Source organism: Artemia sp. Qi Xiang Cuo, chromosome 15, assembly GCF_049724085.1.
Source record: "Artemia sp. Qi Xiang Cuo chromosome 15, ASM4972408v1, whole genome shotgun sequence".
Lineage (NCBI taxonomy): Eukaryota > Metazoa > Arthropoda > Branchiopoda > Anostraca > Artemiidae > Artemia > Artemia sp. Qi Xiang Cuo.
The window spans coordinates 37,883,231-37,907,035 of record NC_142808.1 but is presented as its reverse complement, the minus strand read 5'-3'; the positions used below and the strand labels follow the sequence as shown (position 1 = coordinate 37,907,035).

The window sequence follows — 23,805 nt, the reverse complement described above, 5'->3', positions numbered from 1 at the left end:
TCATATGCGGAATAATTTCTGTTCGTTTTAATGTCGCTCCTTATTTTCAGTTAAAAAACTTTTTTTATTTTTTATTTAATCTTGTTACAGAGACCCTATCACACTAGTAGGTATGCGTTGAAACACAATCCCATAGGAGTTGACGTAATTAACCAGATCATAATTAATAAACCATAATTTGTTAATAAACATAATAAATCTTACTTTTAGTGCTACTTTAAGAGAGAAACGAGGCAGAATGTTAGGAATTCAGTTCTAGTCTATATCAGCTAATTTAATGCTCTAATTAGGCTATTATCGTCATACTAATGATCAGTTCTTTATATTGTTTTTTTTTTTAGTTTGAAGTGATTGGTTTTTCTTTGAAACATAATCTTACAGTCAAAGTCTAATTTTTAAGTTTCCTAAGTTGAATACAAACCTTACTTAATTTTGACTTGAGGGCACAAAATTCGTAACTAAAAATCATTTGATGGTGTGGAAAACCGTGTAAGGCGCTTAATGCTATGCAAGACGTCAGTCAAATACAAAAGCACCGTGACGATGTTATTTTGAATGAAATGCAGGCATTTCTTCCCTGAATTTTAACAAATCCATAAAAGTTTCAGCATTTTGTTTAAAAGTTGAACTTCTCCCGGTTCTAGACCTAACGTCACTTGCAAAATATAGTAAATATTTGTCGAAAAATATAGCTGTTTTACAAGTCGTCTGTAACAAATGTTTCATCTGAAGCTTCAGTTTGTACTTCCATAGTATATAACACTAGTTCTTGGACTCAGCGGAAAGGTTTAAAGGCAGTTTTGGTAACGGGAACTGGTGTTGATTCTAGAAAAGTCCGCATCAGCAGGGGAAAAAGAATTTGGCAAGTGCCATCTTGGTTTTATGAACTAAATTTATTTTCCATTGGAAGAAAAAAAATACTATTGTAAAACCAATGTTTACGAATACTTAAGCAGTCTTTTCAATATACATTACCCTATTAGAAATTTTGCTTTATTAGATTGCTAAAGGTTATCCTTATTGTTATTAAAAAAATATATTGTAACCTTAAAAGTTACAATTTTTATTGTTGCTTTCCTTGCGAAAAAAAGGTGAGAATTGTGACAGTGCTTTTCAGAGTTTTGACGTCACTTCATCTTGAGATGACATCAGAGTGTTGACGTCAGAATCATCTTATTTTGGCGCTAAAATTCAATAACACTTGGCCGACCCGTCACAACGTGCTATTTTTCCTTCCTAAGTTCTACTTTGCTAGATAATGGAAGGGGGATACTTTCCTAGCAGAAGAAGGCAATAGTAATGATAGAAATATTTATAATAGTAATAGAAATATTTACCCTGAGGTAAATAGAGGGTTTTGGGAGTGATCGCAATGTTTTTTTTTGCTATTTTTTTATTTGTTATTTTAGTTCTATAGTGGCCGGAGCGCCCTATGATGGAAAGGCACCTTAAAAAATCCGACTCGAAGTTTTTTTTTTCATATTGGTAATTAGTTTAGAATACTCCAAATTATTTCTGATTAGTTGTTAGCTGCTTAAACTTCAGGATTAGATGAAAGGGTAAAACTTTTTCTTTTTAGGTGTTTGTGAAGGGTAGGTGGTCCATGAATAAAGTTAATGGTTCTCTATTTTAGTGATGTTGGCATCACTGAGAGGGGAGGAGACAAATGAAGAAAATTTTAAGTTTCCACGAAAAGTTTGAAAAACCTTTGTGTTTATTGAAATAGAACCAGTTTCTTTTAGTCACTTTACCTGTTTCCATTTTCTTTCGTTGATTTCAACGGAACAGTGTTTTCCCATTTTGATGCATATGTCATGTGCTGCATGCAGTTGGGTAGAGTGCTTGACGGTAACCAATTGCGGTATAGAGTCTTTATCGTTTTTGTGATAGCAATCGTCTTCGTAGAACACGACTTTGCACTCAAATAGAAATGAGACAAACGGTTTTTGTTTTGCAGTTTGAATTTTCTTTTAAGTCAAAATATAAGGCACTAAATAATAATGATAACTAAAATCTACGCCGTCTTTATTTTCAAACTGTGCATCTATCTTTTTCTTCAAAATCCTCTTTTTCGCTCTTATATGCTTATTTGTTTCGAAAATCCAAAGTTTGTGTTGAACACATAAGCGGATTTACTCTAGTTTTCCAAATAACAACCAAAAACTGTTATTTCTCCTAAATTTTGCTATTTTTAACAAAATAGGTTGTTTAAGATAGTAGAAATCTGCTACTTGTGATAACATCGAACCAAGACAAGTAGAACTACACATTTTTTTCAACTGCTAAAACTCCAAATAGCTCCTGTAAAATAGAAACTAGTCTTCAGAAGGTTTTGAGAAAAGATTGTCTAACACAAGAATTTCTACTGGGGGTGGAGGAGAGGGGAAACTTCGGATAAAAGCCATTGGTGAACATCAGAAAATACAGAAGAAATGTTAATGGTCTTGAAGGGAACATATACCCGAAGGATTCACCTCTTAAATTCCCGAACACCGGTTTCTTCGTTGTATATAATATTTATATATTTAGAGAATTTTGCTGAATGTAAGATTTGAGAAAACCAGTTTCATACTTCAGAGGGCTCCGCCACAGCCCTCAGGGCAAGAGTTTTAATTTATACCCTGGGGGCATATAAGGTTTTTATAGAAAATGTTGTCGTAGAAACTTCAGAAAAGGGCTCATTCGATTTGAAATTCAAAGGGCTAGTGCCCCTTTTAATAGTCGAAAGTGATTAGTAATATTTTTTGTTGTTGTTTAGACCAGGGAGTTTCGTATCGAAGGAGTTGTCGTGGAAACTTCGAAATATATAAATGTTTTTACTTTTATAACTTTAATAAATCAAATAAATTTAACATTTTGATTACTAAATATCAGTATATGTATATTAAACTGATAATGCACATTCATTTGTATTTTATTTTTTTTTCAGTAAAGTGCTAATTTTGTTCTGGCCTTGGGAAGGCATAGGGGTTTTGCTCCCAACTTATGTTAATTTATGCTCGTTTTGAGTTTGAATCGGTTATTTATTTTAATTTCTGTTCGTTTTGGGTTTCATTTATTTATTGATGCTGATTTGTGGTAGTTTCGAGCTTGGTAGATTATTTTATTTTATTTTTGCTCATTTTTTGTTTAATGGAGTTCTTTACTTGTCTTTGAAAAACTTATTTTGAGGAAAAAGTTTTTTTAATTAATTACAATAAAGATTAGTAGATTAATAAAGCTACTCCTTTAAAAAAAAAAAAAAAATGTTTATATTAGCCTAAACTAATCAAATAGAGAAATGAGGACTCTCCACGAAATCGGCGGACAAATTTATTAATTTTTTTTGTATAAAACCTAACTGAAACTTCTAAGCAGCATGTTCAACTTTTCACAATTCCTTTGAAATTTGACTGTTCTGATTTTAGATCCTCAATAACTTTGGCTATTTTATTCACTTTTCCGAAACCCTTGCTACTCCCATTGCTAAAGAATAAGGGCGAACCCGGCTGGATATATTCTGGGTATTGCTTGAAATAAAACACAACTGAAGCATGGTCGTCAGTGCGCAAAAAATTTCGGTTGTGTATATATTTTACAACAGCCGTTTGCCGAACACTTCCTGTGAATACTGTAGTTTCAAAGCGAGGGCGAATTTCAGTTGGGTGGTAAAGAACACAGATTTCCGCCTAAATAAAAGAAAGTATTAGTTAAGGTAAAAACAGCACACAGCGGTAACCTAATTTTTCCGCTTCAACACAGCTTCAAATTAAAGCTCACGCCCTATTCGGCAATTAATACTGTTGATGGGTACATGATGGATCTGCTTCAAATACCACTCGAGTTCAATTAATAGAGAATGTAGACAATTAATGCCAGTAAAAACAGCGGAAATGCCAGTGAAAATGCTGAAAGGCTGCCCCCCTCTAGAAATTACACGAAAAATAAAACCTAACAATAAGCTAACCTGGTTCTACCAGGTTAGCTTATTGTCTACTAAATAATTTTTAAAATTTGAAAGTGATCAAGTTTCCATACTAAAAGGCGCTTATGTACATTCCCTATTATCAAGGACATGAAAAAAAAAAAAAACACCAAAAGAATCAGGACATTTTCCTGCCGGTACGTCTAAGTCAAGCTCAAAACAAGCACTCAACCTTCGAGGGTTCAACGGGGGTTCAAACCGGGTAACCCCCCCCCCCCCACTAGATACGGCCTTGTACCGTCTTTAAGCCTACAATTGTGTATGTATGTATTTTTTCTAGAAAACAACTCAATAATTATTTTCGAAAACTGACACACTGAGATTTTCTGGATTGAAAAAAAAAATGATCTGGAAAATTTGACAAAGTTTTCTCAAGAGCAATAATTTCGGAAAAAATATTTTTTTTGTGTGTGATGTCACATTTATTAACATAAAAAAAATTTGGTTCTTTGACATTCTTACTTGTTTGAGGTGTTTCAACCTTGCCTTGCATCAAGGATCACTCAGACTTGTTTAGTTTATGATAAACGATTTTACTACTAATACTTACAGTATTTCAAGCAATTGAGCATTTTCCATGTTCTACTGCCCTTTGAATGAATATCTTTCTCTTGTGTCTTAAAAGAAATGTTATAATAGTTTAAAACTTAAGGATGAGGGGGCGGGGGGCTCATTTGAGGGGGGTTATATGGAAGACGTGTCGATCCTTGAAGTATGTCACAGGAATATTTGAAGTAATTCCTTTTGGATGAGGCTAAGAATCTAAATATAAAAGTAGATAGCACTAAATCAAATACAATGAAGGTTCACTACTTAAAATCTACCCTCGTTTTTCTATACCCACCCCACCCGAAAAACTAATGTCAACTTAAACTCCTTATAGTGCATTTACACAGCGGAAATCCGTCCGCATTTAGCAATCCGTCCGGAGATTCCGTCTGTTTTCGTGCTTGAAAAAGTCTCTAGCTTTCCGCAACAATTTGGTCGAATCAGGACAGATTCTTGGTAAGATTTTTAAATGAATAAAATCATGACTAAGGATCATCAAAAACTTCACGATCTTGTAACATTGGTTCAAGGTTACCCCAACGTGTATGATACTGTTCACAAAGTCTATAAGAAAATCAAGAAAAATGGTGTCATTTGACTCTTTACTGCTCAACAGCTTTCAGAGGAGGGTCACACTGATGCATTTATTTGAAAACTTTCCCTTAACACGTAGCGTTTTCAGGGCCATCGTCCAAAAAGATACGGACGGGTTTCCGCATGGATTTCCAAAATGTATAAATGAACCATTAGTGCCACAATTTCTAGTAATCTTAAGCAGGACATGTAGGTTTGAAATACTGTTAAACAAGCAAACACATCACTACTTTTAAATAAATTTAAATGCTTTAAAATACATTTCCTCTGTGTTTACTTATCCTTTGTCAGGGCGTTATTGGAGTATGCATATCCGGTCCGGTATTCACAATTTTCAAGTGAGTTTAGAGAGAAACTCGAGTCAGTCCAAAAGCGTTCACTTAGAATCATTTACAGAGAGAGTAAAATCCCCTACTCTTTCCTCCTTAAAGCCGCATGCATTACCACCTTAAAAGAAGGGAGGGATAAAATTTGCTTGCGTTTTGCAAAGTATGTCACTCCCAATCCTCACACTGAGGACTTTACTTTCAGATTTCACAACCCCATTAGACCTTGATTCCCCCACTTAGCGTCCACAGCAATTCAGACTAACTCTCCAATCCATGCAGTTACCAAGAGATTTTGAAAAGTTTCATCCCCTTTATTTTGGAGCACCTTAATAATTTCAAATATAGGTCCTGAACAAAATAAATCCTTTCGTCTCTTTTTATGTACACAAAAAAATAATAAATAAATAAATATTACACTGTGCCCACACAGCTCTTTACTTAGGCGGAACTTTTGCATTGTCTATGATGATGTGTTATCACAGTAACTATTCACCTTTTTCTATTGCCATATTCATTTTTGCCTATTTTTAATGCTTCTTTGGCTCTAGTTTTTTCTGTGTTTCAATCTTTAAGCTCTATTCTTTAATCTAGTCTTTTACACAATCATTTCTTTAGTTATCAGTATTTCTGATTGTTTCTCTTATTCTTTGTGATTATGACTTGCATTACATTTTTGGTTCCAAATGTTTTGGTGTTTACATTATTTGACTTGAAACGCGAATTCAGCTATTTTTATTTAGCCTAAGATAGTCATTCCTCAATAAAGTATTATCTTATCTCACACAATTTTATGGTTAAGAAATTATCATCAGATTTTAATTCCAAAGCTTGAATTAAATAACAATAAAAAAACATAAACAGTATTTATGGCGGTTTTGATCACATAAGTTTACAAAAGGCCGAAAACTACAATATTTTAGCTGTTTCTGTATTAAGCCTAAGACTGAACATTTGCAGTAACAATATTTTTTTGTAATTTACATAACCGGGTTTCAAGTCTACGGCAAAGGTCATTAGCTGATAAATAGGGAATTTATTAATTTAGCTAACGTAATCTATCAGGTTTAAAACGTGTAGCGAAGAACAACTCTTAAAAAGGCAAAAATAAAATACTATTTTACTAAAGACGTCCCACTTCCAGGCTACGTTTAGTCTGAGACAGAAAGCATCTCGGCAAATTTTTAGAAAATGAGCCAACATTATTTAATTAATCTCTACTTCCTAGTAACTTAATCTTGACCAAAATATTTGCATTTTAGTCCACAATTTTCACTGGCTTGTATAATCCTCGGTTTTCTCTTTTTTCCTCGTTTTTCTCGTTACTATTTTGTCGTTTTAGCTTAATCGAAAAAAAAAAAAAAATGTGCCCAAGCACGTTCTTCTCTTTTTAGTTGGTTTTTGATTTAAAGAATTCTTTATTTTTTTTTTTAGTCGTATTTCAAACAATGTGGTTAATTTTTGAAATTATTACTTGAATCTAACGGTTATCGATTTTCAGAGCCATTACGGTTTTTAGAGCGAATATTTTTCACTTACCCGCGCCCCAACTATACAAAACGAAGACGCTCATGCCCTTTCTTTAAGGAATGTAGACACACTCATAGGAAGGATAAATAGAGTTTTAAGGTATAATGTATTACAAGGTAGTTGCAGGGAAAATGGTATTTTCTAAGGATATTGGTACGTGTCTAGACACACAAGGAATTTACAACGACTCAAAGGTACAGCATGCGTAGTCTTTAAATACTTTCAATTAGTAAGGATTAATAAAATTTGGTGTTATATTATCTTACCGAGAGGAAGTTGAAAGTGAATTAATTATATTCTTTGGTTGCATTGAAAAATTAGCAGATGTAATCTATCTTATTGAATAGATTTAGCAAAAAAATCAAGAAGCGATAAGCCAACTTTAAAAATGCTTTAGAGAGAAACTTACGCTGAAGTAAAAAGTGGATTCTGGTTTTGCCTCTGGGGACAGTAACACCATCCCTTCACGTAATAAATTGTCAAAGTCCTTGTCGAGAACCACAGACGCGCTTTGACCAGCATATACAGTTTTATGCGGTAGACTGTTTCTATGAATCGAGGATGTTCGTGCACGGCGGAATTCTCCATCAACGAAGGGCCCTACGAATAAAAATACCGTCACTGTAATATGAGAGTCACGACAAAAATATTTTGCGATAAGAATTAAAAGGAAGAGTCACAGACATCTTCAAGAAGTCTTTCCTCTTATTAATTATAAAATAGTTATGATAAGCTCATTAATCCTTCTTGAGTTCATAACATTGTTAATTACCCCCCCCCCCCCTGTTAGCTCAGATTTCAGCACTTTGACTATGTCGTCTCAAAGTCGGAATTGACCAGTTCTGATGGCCACTTTAACAGTTTTGTTCACTTGCCGCTTTTAGAAAACTGTGAAATATTTCTTTCATCCATCTAGTCTGTATCCTAGTTTCTTGCTTTGGCTATAGTGAGAAGCTGTTTTTTGAGAAATTTCATTCCAGGTGTCCTAAGTCATTGAATTTTTCAAGAGCAGATCAACTGCAAATTTTACATGGGAAGGTGGTATTTTGAAATTCCTACTTCAAATATTTTCCTATTTCTATGATTCAAAACAGTTCTTTGAAGAATTCTATCACGTGTCTTTGGTTAGAAAAAAAACCAAAAAACTTGCAATCAGCCTGCTTTTCCCAAGCCACAATCTGCTGCAAGTTAAGACCGCTAAAAGAACATTTCTTAATCCTGAAAAGTAGTTAGGCTGCTACACTTGGCCAATACGAAGGAAATGATACAAGAAAGGATCGAATATAAAAACAAGCAACATTAAAGATCATGTTCCATAGAAGTTTTATATTCCATATGGCAAAGTTTCATTCAATGTAAGAAAAAAAAAAGAAACGTTACAAAAATGGCAGGAAATAGATGTCCTTTGGATAGCAATTAGGCTCTAATTGAAACTAAAAGAACCTTTTCTTTTAGACCGAGACTCCTTGTCTCGATAGTGTCGCATAGTTAGATACAGCTTATATCAACATCACTATTCATCCTCTAGTCGTCTATAACTAAAAACAAAACAGACAACATTAGAGCAGAATTGAAAGTTACTAGATGTCATCGTCTAAAATATAAACTTTAGCATTCAACTGTACAAGTTTCCAATGGTACTTATTACAAAGACTTTCTAAATAACACTGCCTCAAGTTAATTTGAGTCTCTTCTGCCATCCTATGCGTGAAGTGCCTAGCGATTCTAGGAAAAACCTGATTAAACCCCCTTATAAGAAAAGTAATAAAAGTGATTATGGTAATTATAGGAATTAGTCTGGTTTCTGTAGGTAGCAAATTACTTAGTATGATGATACTTTTTAGACTTAGAGATGCTGTAAAAAAATTTCAAGAGAGGAACAGTGCAGTTCTAGGAAGGGTAGAGGATGTAATGACCAAATTTTCATTTTTAGATTAATAATTGAGAAGTGCATGAGTCATCAAATACCTTTAGTCCTCAATTTTATAGAGCATTAGCAAGCGTTTGATTCAGCTGATAAAAGTACTTTAGCGAAGGTCTTATCCTTGTGTGGTATACCAGACAAATACATTGAAGTGATTAGCACTATGTACGAAAATAACACAGCTGCGGTTAAGGCAGGAAATAAGGTCAGTAGCTGGTTTTGTATTAGATTAATCTGAGTAGGGTTATAAACCCTATGATTTCTATGAGCCAGAATATAATTTGTACTTTACTGAAAAAAAAAATCAAATGAATTTACTGAAAAAAATGTGCATTGTCAGTTTAATATAGATACGCTGATATTTATTCCTTAAAATCTTAATTGATTTTTGATTTCTTAAAGTTATAAAAGTGAAAACATTTAAAAGAATTTTTTTCAGTAAAGTACAAATTATAGCATGGCTCTTAGAAATTGTGGGTTTAGAAACCTACTCAGATTAATTTCTGCTCGTTTTGAGTTTGACATATTTTAATTCTTTTTTTTTTCATTTATTTATTAATACTGATTTGTGGTAGTTGTATACTTGGTAGATTATCTGATTCTATTTTTGTTCATTTTTGGGTTGATGGAGTTCTTTACTTTTTTTTAAAAAACTTATAGTGTGGAAAAAGTTTTTTTGATTAATTTCTGTTCGTTTTATATTGACAGAATCTTTTCCAGATAGAAAGAGTGAGCCTCTTCTGAAGTTAAACAACCATCCCTTCCATAAAAACCTTTAATACACCCTGGGCCTAACTTACAACCCTTGCCCTAAGTCTCTGGGGTTTGTTTCAACCCCAAAAGCCTTGTTATATGACGTTTAGACTATTTTGAATAGAATGACTATCTCGTTATTTCTATTAGACGCATTTCGGGACAATATGACGTGTGTGTGGGGGGAGAGCGTAGCTACACTCTGATCACTTTGAATCTTAAAAAGGACACTAGAGCGTCTGATTATCAATCCGTGTGTGTTGGGGGCTCTCGGGGGCTTGTCATCTTCAAATACATAATTTCCAGAACTTTCAACTACGTTGAACAAAATGGCTATCTCAAAACTTTGATTGAATGGGTCTGGGGCTATGGTGGGCGTGAGAGGGGGTTAGTTGCTCTCCATTCACTTTTGACTATTAAAAAGGACACTAGCCCTTTCAATTTTCAATCAAAAAAGCCCTTTTTGAAGTTGCTACGACAAAGCTTTCTTTAAAAACCATATATCACCCCAGGGCAAAACTTAAAAACCTTACCCTGAGGGTTGTGGGGGGGAGGGATTTGGTATCCTCGAAGACATAATTTCCAGACCTTTCTGATAGGCTTAACACAATGGCTATATCGAAATATTGACTGGAAGTGTTTGAGGAAATGATAGACATGGAGGGAGACATTTACCCTCTGACACTTTCGACTAATAAAAAGGGCACTAGTCCTCTCAATTTCCAATCAAATGAGCCCTTTTTGAAGCTTCTACAACAAAAATTTCTATAAAAACACTAAATGTCCCAAAGGCATAACTTACGACCCTTGTCCTGAGGGCTATGGGGGGAGGGTTGTCATCCTCAAAGACATAATTTCCAGACCTTTCAACTACGCTGAACAAAAGGGCTATCTGAAAAATTTTGATTGGATGTGTTTGGTGAAATGATGAGCGTGAGAGAGGGGTTAGTTACCCTCCAATCACTTTTGAATATTAAAAAGGGCACCAGCCCTCTCAATTTCCAATTGAAATGAGGCCGTTTTGAAGTTTCTACGACAGCGCTATCTATAAAAACCTCAAATGCCCCCAGAGCATAACTTACAACCTTTGCCTTGGGGGCTCTCGTGGGTTTGTCATCCTCAAATACATAATTTCAAGAACTTTCAACTACGTTGAATAAAATGGCTATCTCAGAACTTTGATTGAATGTGTTTGGGGAAATGGTGGACGCAAGAGGGGGGTTAGTTGCTCTCCATTCACTTTCGACTATTAAACAGGGCACTAGCCCTTACAATTTCCAATCAAATGAGCCCTTTTTGAAGTTTCTACGACAAAACTGTAAAAACCATATATGCCCCCAGGCCATAACTTACAGTCCGTGCCCTGAGGGTTTCATCCTCAAAGAGCTAATTTCCAGAACTTTCAACTACGTTGAAAAAATAAATATCTCAAAATTTTGATTGGATGTGTTTGGGGAAATGGTGGGCGTGAGAAGGGGGTTGGTTGTTCTTCAATCACCTTCGATTATTAAAAAGGGCTTTTGCCTTTTCAATTTCCAATCGAATAAGCCCTTTTTGAAGTTTCTACGACAACTCCTTCTATAAAAACATCATATGTCCCCAGGGCATAACTTATAACCCTTACCCTGAGGGCTGTGGGGGGGGGGGTTGTCATCCTCAAAGATCTAATTTCCAGAACTTTCAACTACGTTGAAAAAATGGCAATCTAAAAATTTTGATCGTATGTGTTGGGGTTATGATTATATGAGAGAGGGGTTAGTTGCCCTCCAATTACTTTCGACCATTAAAAAGGGCACTAGCCATTTAAATTTCCAATTGAATAAGCCCTTTTTGAAGCTTCTATGACAAAGCTTTCAATAAAAACCTTATATGCCCCAAGAGCATAACTTATAACCCTTGCCCTGAAGACTGTGGGGGGATTTTCCTACTCAAAGATATAATTTCCAAGACTTTCAAGTACATTGAACAAAATGGCTATCTCAAAATTTTGATAGATGTTTTCCTGAGAAATTGCCTATGGACTGTTCTAGGTACCCGACTGACTGACCGTATTTCAAACAGTAGGCTGGGCAAAAGGTGTTATTTAAGCCCCAATTTCTAGGGCTTTAATTAGAGATAGGTTGAGATGGTTAGGGCACGTTCTACAGATGAAGGATGACAGATTGCCAAAGATTGTCCTTTTCCGCCAACCATCTAGGGCTAAACAAAAAGCAGGTCGTCCTCGGTTAGGGGATGGAGGATGTCATAAGGAAAGATTGAAGGAAATGGCTACTTCCTGGAGGGTGTAAAGAGGAAGGCTTTGAATTGATTGGGATGGAGGAGCGTGCATCACTGTGTTGGCCCCAGGCGGCTTGGTGCTGCAGTGAGCTGTTAGTAGTACTAGTATGCATGAAGTATGCACTTTTACCGTATATAAAGCGTAGAATTCAGCTGGAAACGAAGGAAGCTGTTACCGTTAACAGGAAACCGCATTTTATTGAGAAATCTTACAAATTACTTGCAGAATATCAATTATCTCGATATCTGCGTTAAAATATTCACAGGCAAGTCAGGTTTCAACAAATCCACATTCTGAGTTTTTAAAATGCTCCATTCAGACTGCAAAAGTCATTTTTGAAAAAAAAAAGAAAAAAGAAGAAAAAGAAAAGAAAAAAAAATCCCTTGCTCATTTATAAATGATCAGGTATAATTTAAGTGCATTCAATAAGTATATTTAAATTAAGATACTATCAAAGGCCTTGGGCTCTTTAAATATATCTTCAATGTTTATGGCTACTACTGACGACTCGTCGCAAAATCAAGGCACCCCTTCGGCCAAGACAGAAGGGCAAACTCTTCCTCTACCGCGCTTCCTTCAATTTCCCAGTTTGATTCCTTTAATGAAACTCTGCTCATATAAATCCTCCTTTCCTATCTTTTCCAACACTATCCGAGGATATACTTCTTCTCGTTTGGCCCCTACTGGATTCCAAAAAGCATGAATTTGGGCAACCTAAATTCCAGAGGTGATACAACCCTCTTATCTGCTCATTCATTCTATCCCTAGATAGTATAAACGTATTACACTTTTAGTGACCTTCTCTTTTGGCACAGTCCGTCAAATGAGCAACCTAAATATGAATAATGATTAGTATCCTAATCATTATTCCAAGATATATCTTGGTGTGAAGTCTATTTTCTCAGAATCTATTTACCCCTTATTCCTAATTTAAGCAACTTGGACGTATTCAACATCAATCTTGAAAACAAATATCGTACCCTGAACTATTGGCCATGGCCTATTGGCTTTTAGCGCAAATAAATTCTATTATCATTTCATATATATATATATATATATATATATATATATATATATATATATATATATATATATATATATATATATATATATATATATATATATATATATATATATATATATATATATATATATATAAAATGATAATAGAATAGAATTTATTTGCGCTAAAAGCCAATAGGCCATGGCAAAAAATATAAACAAAGAATCATTACAAAGAAATTGCATAAATCCTAACCTAATCCTACAGAAATCTACTTCTATGATTCATCGTGAGACGAAGGAACCGTGCTAAGCTTCTGATACCCATAAAACACTCATCCGCACACACTCTCACCAACCAATCAAAATCATATATATATATATATATATATATATATATATATATATATATATATATATATATATATATATATATATATATATATATATATATATATATATATATATATATATATATATATATATATATATATAAACATAGTTTAAAATGCGAACTTAAAAAAAAAATTTTTTTTTTAATATTTTTTTCTAAAGAATTTAATGAATATTTCGTTAAGTCCCTATTTAAATAGAATATTAGAATTTTCACATTGAATCATAATATTTCTTTGAATAGGGACTTGGAGGAATATTCATTAAATTCTTTATACACATTTAATTAAAAATGATCCAACAAAATATTTGACTAAATCAACAGACAATAGTAGCAAACCTGTAACAAAAAGGCCTTTAAGGCTTACTGTCAAAAAAGCCAGACTAGCTTTGAAAGCTTATATTTAATCATTTTATTTCGTTTGAAAGAATTTTATAATCTCATATCACTTTATTTATCAGTTCTCGATGAACTTCGTTGATGTAATGATGCTAGGGCTATTTTTAGTTACACAGTTTGCATTTTAATGTAAGTTGTGTATATATAAACATACATATATAAATATATATATATATATATATATATATATATATATATATATATATATATATATATATATATATATATATATATATATATATATATATATATATATATATATTTGTTGGTGTTGGGCTGAGGGCGGCCCTTGAACATAGGGCCAAAAAATATCCACTGAATTGAATTCCACCGTCTTTAGAAAAATTTTCCTATTGTTTCTAAGTGTGTTTGTTTGATATCATCTCTTACAATTTAATCAACCAATTTCTTAAAATTTTATCTATGTATATATTACTTTATCTACAGTCTCTAGTAAGTACCACTACGCTAAAAAATTTGCTTCATATTGAATCCAAGCTAATGTTGCAACATTAACTACTCTCAATCAACACAAATTTATCATAAAAAGATTTTTAGGCTTCCAAGGACACCATATCTCCCTTTAACCTCTTCTAACTTTTCTAGTTTACATACCGATAAGAAGTTCACTTCCTTCTGTCAAATATCCTCTTCGTACAAGCCCCTCCAAGACTGTGGCACCGTTCGATAATCGAACTATTTGATAAATGTGAAACTCAAGTGGCTTCTAAAATAAGTATGAGATTTAATGGCGATATCTTTCGGTGCTTACTAAGGAAAAATTAAAAAAAAAACTAAAAAATAAAAAACCCTGAAAAAAAAAAGAAGAGAACTCACACAAACTATACCTCTAGGGAACAAACTTACAATTATTTCTTTATACTATTTGCATTAAGTTTTGGATACACAGTTAAAAGTGCGAAATTTGAACTAAAGAAATGGAATACAAAAAATGTATCACTTGTTCAGAGAAACCTTCCACAATACTATTTAACTAACAAAGAGATACATAAGCAGAAAAAAAAACAAAGGAAGTTAAATGAACTCTGTGCCACAATGATCTATTTAATAAAAAATTAAAGGAGACAAGTCGTCATCGGTACAAAAGAATTCCAGCAAGTCTAATTCATACCCCCCAAGCATAATTTATGCATTAAATATAAAATAAAATAAAATTATTTAGATAGATACTGTTATCATTGTAATTTAAGCTTGTTTAAAATCTAAAATAAACTATTCCCAAGCAGCACTTGTAAATATTATTTCCATAAATCGTCTTCTGTTATAGTTCAGTAAAGTCCAGTAAAAATAAGATTTTGACCCGTGGCACCAAAATATTCAGAAAAATTTGCTTAATAACATATTTAAAATCATTCGTGCCAATATACCCCTTTTTCAGGGGAAAGAGGGGAGAAAATCTCTAATGTACATTTCTGCAATATTTGACCCTAGGCGAGGTCAGAAGGGGTGAGAATACTATTTGCAGTATTATAATAATATAATACTTAATTGAAAAAATGGGAAAATTGGGTAATAAGTGATGGAATTTTTTCCAATTATGATGTCATTTTCGGTCTGCCCGGACTCGAAATAACAGGAAACGACCTTTCAATCCAGAAAATACTGCACAAATTTAAATTCTGAGATTCCCCCACCCCCTTTTCCCTGAAACAGGGGTATTTCTGAACAGCTGGTTTAGGCCGATTTTGCATATCTTATTAAGCATATTTTTCTGACGATTTCGGTGTCAAAAACATTTCTGCTGCTCATATGCCGAGGTTTGGCCCTCTTTTTGTAGTCTTACTGGACTACTTTGCTTCTAGGCAAGACAACAGCTTTTATGTTTTAATCAACTGGGTATCCTTGGATAATAATTCAATATGTCAGGAGCAAAGTATCACTCCAAGGAACATTATTATTTAATGGTCAGCATGCCATAGAAGAAAATATTGTGACATGACCTTTAAGGAGCTTATGTCTCTTTTTAAGGATACGCTGGGGTTAATTTAAAAATGCATAGATAGAGCCTTAATAAAATGTTTCATATTTGGATTCTGTGAAAAAGAAGGAATGAAATATAGTGTTTACATAATCTAAAAAAAAGGTTTGGCTAAATTATCCAAAATGAAAAATGGCAAGAACTCAAACCATAGAACTAAATTAGCATTGAAATTGAGCAAGGAAGGGAAAGGGAATGCTTACACACTTAACATGAAATCCCCCATTATCTTATATTTTTGGTAACTATATGCTTAAATAATGTTTAGTCTGACACACTTTTTGAAAAAATATTCCAACAGAAAAATTATAAGCATCTGAGTATCAAAATTAAAGCACTTAAGCCACAGGGTAAAAGGAAAAACAACGTCTTAAGAATCTTTTTATACAAGACCTACTTCTTTTTCTTTCTAGATCCCAAATATGGAATGATTTATACTAAGTGCCATTTGAAAATTTAAATTACCCCCCCTGATCCCCCCTAAAAGGAAGATGTATATTCTCAATAGGCCAAAGATTTTTTAGCTCGTAATACCGTCTCGAGGAATTTTTTCGATTAAACACATTTTTATCTAGGTCATTGCTTTGAAGGTCTGCCAGTTCAAAGAACTTCAAACTAATTTATTTCAAGGTTTGTGCTCTTATTACTTTTTGATTCCCAAGTAACTTTTTTTCTCTCCTTTTTTTGGAGGTTTTATATTGTTAGCAACTTGCGAATATTGCCACTAAAATCAAAAAGATAACTCCGGATACCCATAGAAGGGAGGATGAAACACACGTTATTATCTTTATCCTATAGCTGATTTTTCCTTCTTTTTTTTTCAGCAGGTTTTTGTTGGTCAGCGGGTGCAAATGTACTCTACAAAAGCCATACACAAAGACGTGATCATCCAACTGATATGGAAACCAACAACTTCTAACTCTACATATAGGTTTTTGCTACATAAGTTAATGTTATGTTACGGAAGAATGAACACGGTACAAATAAGATTGTATTTCCGAATGAGAAATTAATAAATTTTGAAAACAATAGTAGCCTAGAAAGCATTTTACACCGTTTCTTCAACACAAGCCATCTAGTTGCTTCCATATATTTAATTTTGAATAGGTTGATTATGATGATTGTGATGGACTTTAGGTGATGATCCTGATGATTTTATTGAATTTTACGGTCTAGCCAATAGTTAGCCACTTACCGCAGAAAGCGACTAGCGTAGTGTGGAAGCCACTTAATAGTCACAGTATGAGCGGAGCCACCACATCGTCACAGTATGAGGAGTTTCCCGATCTACAAGATTAATCTGAATAATATTAAGATTAGGCTTTGAAATGTCGTTTTTGACAGGGAGTCAATGAGTCAACGTCACCCACTAATTTGTCGCATTGTTTGGTTTGATACGCGTTGTGTCGTATATCTTGATAATTATCAAAGACATATTTTTACAAGCTTGAGTTTTTCACCTGTTGTTGATTCAGAGAAACAGCACGTTAATCAAGTTCACAATTACACTAAAAACAAAGTTTTTTGGGTCTAAACTTGATTACTGAAAAATTGACTTATTGCATTTTACTGTGGACACAATTTATAGCTTCACGTTTTCACTATGATCCAATAATAGGCTATCAAGGCAAATCTAATATTATTACAAATATATATTTTTAACTTTATTTTTAGAGTAGTTATATACGCTTTTTACCTGCATCCTTATCATAATTACCTATTGACGCATTAATTTTTTCTTTTTTTTTTGTTATTTGTCAGATACTGGCAAGTCAGTTAACGCAAATCAGGAACCAGTCATTTTTATTGACTTCATAAAGGGGATAGTTTGCGGTTTTACACCTCTCTGTAGATGCAAACAAATACAGTAAGTTGATTGCATACACGTGCTTTTTCATTTATATAATGGCTATAAGAAAGTATTTTCCCGTCTGACCTACCCGGCAGTAGATGTGTGAGACCTAACCAAACTAAAATTTTATCTAAGCAACTGTCTTTAGTTAGCTTTTCAAGAGCTTTTCTGAGAGTGTTCCTAATGACTCGGGAGGAGGGGGGGGGGGCAAAAGCAAAACAGTGCAGTTTGATGCAATACATTTTTTTTATTAGAGGGCGTTCGACGTCCTAAAGTTCCTTGCAAAGGGTCGTCCAACCATTAAAAAAGGTCGATGATTATAGTTAGACTACAATTTGAACAAAGTACGAAAAAGAAATGAGTCAAAGACGAGACATGACTTGTAGGTACGTAAAAAAAAGGAACGAATTACACGCAGAAAAAAGGGACATACCTGGATCATTTCCTCCCGTTCTCTAGCCGTAAGAGGCGACAATAATTTCAAGTATTTCTTCAGAAGACTTAGTTGATCGCCAGTTACGCTAGAAACAGCAAAAATGGGCACGGTCTGCCCATCTACAACTCCTCCAGCAGTCATAACTGTATTTTCATATTCAACTCTATAAAAAAAAAAAAAAAAAAAAACTAAGACCTAACTAGGAGATGCACCGAATAAGAAACTCGGTCAATTATTTTCATCTGAGCGCCCTTGCATCTGCTGAACCAAGGATAAATTTTACCTTTAAAATAAGTCAGGTTTTAAATCTTACAGGGCCTTACCAATTAAATTAATTAATTAAAATTAATTTATTAACCAATTAAATTAATTAAAAAAAAGCTTTAGAAGAAATGTAAAAAGCCATCGAAAAACCAAAAAAGAGCAAAGTAAAGTAATATAACAGGCGTTAAACTTAAAACAACCAGAAATTAAAATCAATAATAAAATAAAAATTAAAGACGTAAAGGCATTACCACAGATAACAGTTGGGCTACAATGGTTCTCACATCCCCTCAGGTTGCAGCGTCTTACCCTTATCCATATTCCCCTAGTAAATTTCTAACCCTTATTTTCACCAAGAAATTATTTTTTGTTATAAGATAAGTATGCAGTTATTATAGAGATAACATCAAAAACTGCGTTGTTCACGTTGGAGGGGCTAGAGGTATTTGAAGGATTAAAAGAACACCTAAATACCTTCAATCATACAACACCTGACAATGCTACCATAAGGATCCAAACCGGCTCAGGTTATACCCACAATTATAAAGATTTAATATTTTTGAGTGATTCGAGTTTTAAGAAAGTGCAGCAATTCCCTTTTCTATTAAAGTGTATTTGTGAAGATTTGACCAATTACATAATTTTTGGCCTTCGCCCTAGGGGTTGTTTAGGTTTTACCTCCTATTAAGTTTTTTTTATGTTTTGATCATTCTGAGAGAAATATATAATTAATAAATTTGATCCAATGCGATTAAAACGACAAGAAGAGTAGGAGGATTTAGCCCCTAAATCACTTTGGGTCTCTGAACTATAAGGGCATCTCGGAACAATAAGGGCATTGGAACTTTCAAGTTCTGAACGGATGAGCCACTTTCTTACTTTCTACGAATACCTCTTTTACTTGAAACGGCCGTAAACAAAAATATTTGTTTACATGAAACCTCTCTTCACGTAGACAATACTACTCCGTTAACCCGGATAAATATCCTTCTCATATTTCTTCAATAGCCAGGCTTTAAAAATAGATACAACTTAAATCGCTAATAAAGGTGAAACTGAACTATTGCAGAAAATTGTCAATAGGGAGGTAAACCGACACATGTTCATAACACGACAACCCAAATAGACAGACGTGCAAAACACACCCATGTGTTTGTCTGTGCTAATGCAGGGAATAGTTGGCTTTCCCTGCTATTGGAAGACAGCTATAAAAAGCTGGCTTCCTATTAGATTTAAAAACTGTTAGGACACAAAGCAAAAAGGTACAAAATTTTTTCTGAAGTTTACAAATTTTACCAAACCTTCCCTCTCATAGAATCTTTTTCTAGCCTACTAAAAGAGCAAATTGTAAGCAAAAATATAATTTGATTCCTATTTGTTGGATCTTAGAATACGATAAATTTAACTTAACGATTCCCACAAAAACTTTATAACCTAAAAAGAAGGGATGACAGAAATGGCATTCAATATTAACTCAAAAACATAAAGTAAAAAATTACATTTACACTGCTGCCTGAACAAAATTCGATATTGTTTTTGTTTGTCGTACTTTCTCTTTACCAACTCAATTTTACATGTGGCGATGTTAAAACGAATTTTCTTTCCAGGGGGGGGGGGGGATTTTCACGGAAGAAATTCTTCATGGGGAATTTTGGCGAGAGAAATTCTCTATTGAGGGATCTAGAATGGAATTGTTAGGAGGAATTTTTCTGACGGAGAGAGGGGGTTTATATGGGTGGAAATTTCTCTGCGAGAGGTTTTCCGTAGGGGGAGGGACTTTTACATGGAGGAAGAGGAGCAGATTTTCCAGGCATTTCTTCAAAAAAAAAGATCACAAATTAAATATTAAAAAATAAAATGAACTTAAAGTTGAAAGTATGTGAATTATTTTGAATTATTTGAAAGCCATTTGAAAGCAATTCTAGACCAACAATGATTCATAAATTAATGACCGACCTTTTCCACATGAATTGCAGGCAAGTGGGTGACTGAGATTGTTCATACTATATGAGCTTGCCAACTGGAATCGCATTGAGGGGGGGGGGGTCGGGTTGACTCAAGACGGGCAATGTAGACGCTGTACTTGTAAGAAAAACACGGGACTGAGATATTTTGAAACACTGAGATTTTTCAACAGAAATAATTACTTATCTCTGGTGGCTATCCCTTCCTCAATATCTTACTCTTTATGCTAAAGTTTGACTTATTGCCTTAATTTTTCCAGAGAGACTACTGAAATACAAGGACCCTCTAATTAAAATCAGAAGTTTTTTTTGGAAATAAAAAAAAAAAAAATTTACCGTAAAGAGTCGAGTATTTAGGAGGTGGCATCCCCCTTATATACATAATAATTTATGTTTGTTCTATGTTTTAATGATACTCCCTACTTTCAGTTGAAAAAACGTGATTTCTCATACTTAACTGAAGGGGTTTTGAAATCAAACAGTTCGTGGTAACAAACTGTAAGTAAGGAGCAACTCAGCCCAACAGTAACCGAAACTCTAAAAACAGAATTTTGATAATATAAGACACATCTAAAGAATTAGATTTTCATACTGATTCCAAATATATGAGATTCATTAACTTTAATGTTACCCTTCAAAAGAACAGAGCCTGAGAGAATTTGCCTGGTATTTGAAAAAAAAGAAGGAATCTCCCTGAAAAGTCAATGAATTTTATTCAAAATAGCACCATACGATTTAGCATATCAGAGAACCATATCGTAGAAGTTCCAAAGTTCCATCTGCGAAAACGTGGAACTCTGTATATATTTTTTCCAGAAGAAAGATCACGGATGTGTGCTTATTTATTTTTTGCTTTGTTTTGTTAGTTTTTTCCCCTGGTGATAATTTTATCGAACCAGTATTCTTAGAATAATGGAAAAAGGTTCATTGTAACGGACATTGAAAACTCTAGTAACCTTTTAAGTGATCAAAATGAATGGAGAGCAACTAGCGCTCCTACCACGCTCTTTTGTCTCAAACATTTTCTGATAAAAGTTTTGACAGCCATTTTGTTCAGCATAGTAGAAACGTCCAATAAAAATTATTTTTATTTATCTTAATTTCTCTTTGGTGACAATTTTTTACCTGTGAAGAATAGGCAAATTGTCCTAGGGAAGATGAGCAGGGGGATTAGACAAGCATTGAAACTAGGTTTCGTCAATTCTCCGTTTCTTTACAGAGATCATCTTTTTTTTCTTTCAGTTTTGATTGACCCTCTCTGACCTCAGAAAGCTCACGAATGTCCATATTTCGTACGAACCTTGAGTCAACAAGCTAAGGTAGCAAGCAATGTTCCCAAAAGAATTGGAGCTTTGGCAACATCTTTTTCCAAAATTCCGTGTCACGTTGGATCTCGACAATTTCAAAATCACTTTCGTCAACAAAAGCAATTAGAAAGCCAGTTTCTCGGTCTAAGATATTAAGACTTGTCTATTAAGAATTATGACCAAAGATTACCTCAAGGGAGCTTTTCTAGAGGACTTCAGAAGATCCTCCAGATGCTTCAATGTTTCCTTTAAAGCATGATCCACCAAATCGATCTTTGTGATTACAACGAACACAGGAAGTTCTAAAGCATATGCCAAACCTGCAATAGAAAGCTTATAAACCACTACAGATACAGTACATGTAGAGGTTCCGTTCGAGGAACTGAATTATCAGTTCCTGATAATTGTGAACGTGATAATTGTGAAAGTGAACGAATGGAACGAACGCCAAGAACTGATCCGATAAACAGCAAAGGCGCTAAATCACAAGGCAAATAACTCTGATTGCTTCGGCGATCATCTGCTCACTTTGGATTTGCCGCGTTTATATGGAGTGATGCGCAAAAGCATTCCCTGCCTGGAACCGCGTTGCTGTAATTGTGAATTTGTGATTGCTGCCCTGTTCGGGTCGCGACAGTTAAGATTAGAGACATGTTCGTCAGACGAAACACGAATTAGGAATTTTCTATAAAAAAATAATTAACAGGCTAAAAGCGAGGTGCGTTATTTCGTGAATTCATAAGCAATGATCTTGAATAAACTATTTTGTTGAGGAGATAGTTGTAGTTCTTGTTATAATATATTTATGCATATAATGCAGAACAGACTTGCACTATAACATTGATATTACATTGTAGTTCAATTATTTTTTTTTATTATTGTTATTCATTTTAGCCCCAAAATGAGTGGACCAAGTAAAAGACAACGAACCTATAATTTTAACACTGACTGGGAGGAATCATATTGTTTCGTTAATTTGAAAAATAAATGCGTTTGTTTGTTGTGTGGTGGTAACATTGCAGTGCCAAAAAAAAAACATAACGTTGAAAGACACTTTCAGACAAATCATGGTACTTTAAATGTGAATTATCTTCTTATATCTGAAGTAAGAAAAAAAATTGTAATCTCAAATCAAGTCTAACAGCACAACAGACTGTTTTCACTAGACATGTGGAAATTTCTGAAAAGGCCACTATTGCTTCTTTGAAAATATCTCAAATGCTTGCAAAAAAGAAGAAACCTTTCATCGATGGTGAGTTGTTTAAGGAACTTTTTTGACTGGTGCCGATTGTTTGTTTGATGGATGTTTTAACAAATGTGAGATTGTCTCAGCAATACAAGACTTACAGTTGTCAAATAACACAGTGACAAGAAGAATACATGCAATTTCAACAGACATAGAAACTTAGTTAAAAACTGACTTGGAAATATGTGAATGGTTTCTCGCTACAATTTGACGAGTCAACAGATATATCACACACCACACAGTTAGCAGTTATGGTGGGAATGGTGTTTAGTAACTTCACAGTAAAAGAGGATATGTTACAAATATTACCTATGAAAGGACAGACAAGGGGTGACTTGACTTACTAGACTTAAAGCTCTTGCTCGGCAGCGTCGCCAGCGTAGAGGGAACCACACGTCAGCGCCGTCAGTCGTCTCCAGAGTGGCCTGTTTAGTGCCAGGGTAGGAGCTTCATTGGGGTCAATGCCCCACGCCGTGAGTCGCTCGTGGATGATATCCACCCATCTCATACGTGGTCTACCTCTGGAGCTCTTCCAGCCATTTGCAGTTGGATCGAAGTCAAATATATCTCGGGCAGGTGTTTCAGTGGGTAGGCGAAGTAGATGACCGTACCAACGCAGCGAGCGGGACTCAAGCTGTTCAGACAGGGGTGGTAATTTAAAGGATAAGAGGATATCCATGTTCCGTACCCTGTCGAGCCACCTAACGTGTTCAATTTTGCGGAGGTGTTTTGTCTGGACAGCATCTACCTTCATGATCTGCGACTGTGTTAAAGGCCAAGTCTCTGACGAGTACAACACGTTACTTGCTACCGAGGCAGAGTAGATGCGAGCTTTCGTGAGACGGCTGATCTGGGGTTTGTGAAATATTGTTCTCAGTAAGTGGCCGAAAACGGCGTTCGCCTTTGCCACCCTTGCTGATATCTCTGCGTCTAGATTTCCGTTTGAACAAACAATTGAACCAAGGTAGGTGAACTGCTTGACTATCTCAACATCTTGGCCACATACTTCTATAGTCGTCAGGGG

General features: G+C 34.4%; 2 protein-coding genes across 2 annotated transcripts in view; both read right to left on the bottom strand.

Moving 5' to 3' along the window:
- The window catches only part of LOC148943638 (uncharacterized), a 308,181-nt gene that overhangs the window by 155,832 nt on the left and 128,544 nt on the right, over positions 1–23,805 (bottom strand). The window lies entirely within an intron of this gene.
- The window catches only part of LOC148943645 (GTP-binding protein 2-like), a 33,129-nt gene continuing 12,626 nt past the window's right edge, over positions 3,303–23,805 (bottom strand). Inside the window, exons 2-7 of the mRNA XM_089101741.1 lie at positions 23,177–23,789; positions 21,726–21,917; positions 17,998–18,163; positions 14,329–14,440; positions 7,373–7,563; positions 3,303–3,668 (exon numbers count right to left, since the gene is read on the bottom strand). Coding sequence (XP_088957867.1) covers positions 3,363–3,668; positions 7,373–7,563; positions 14,329–14,440; positions 17,998–18,163; positions 21,726–21,917; positions 23,177–23,789 — 1,580 coding nt within the window. The 3' untranslated portion in view covers positions 3,303–3,362. The remainder of the gene's footprint in view (positions 3,669–7,372; positions 7,564–14,328; positions 14,441–17,997; positions 18,164–21,725; positions 21,918–23,176; positions 23,790–23,805) is intronic.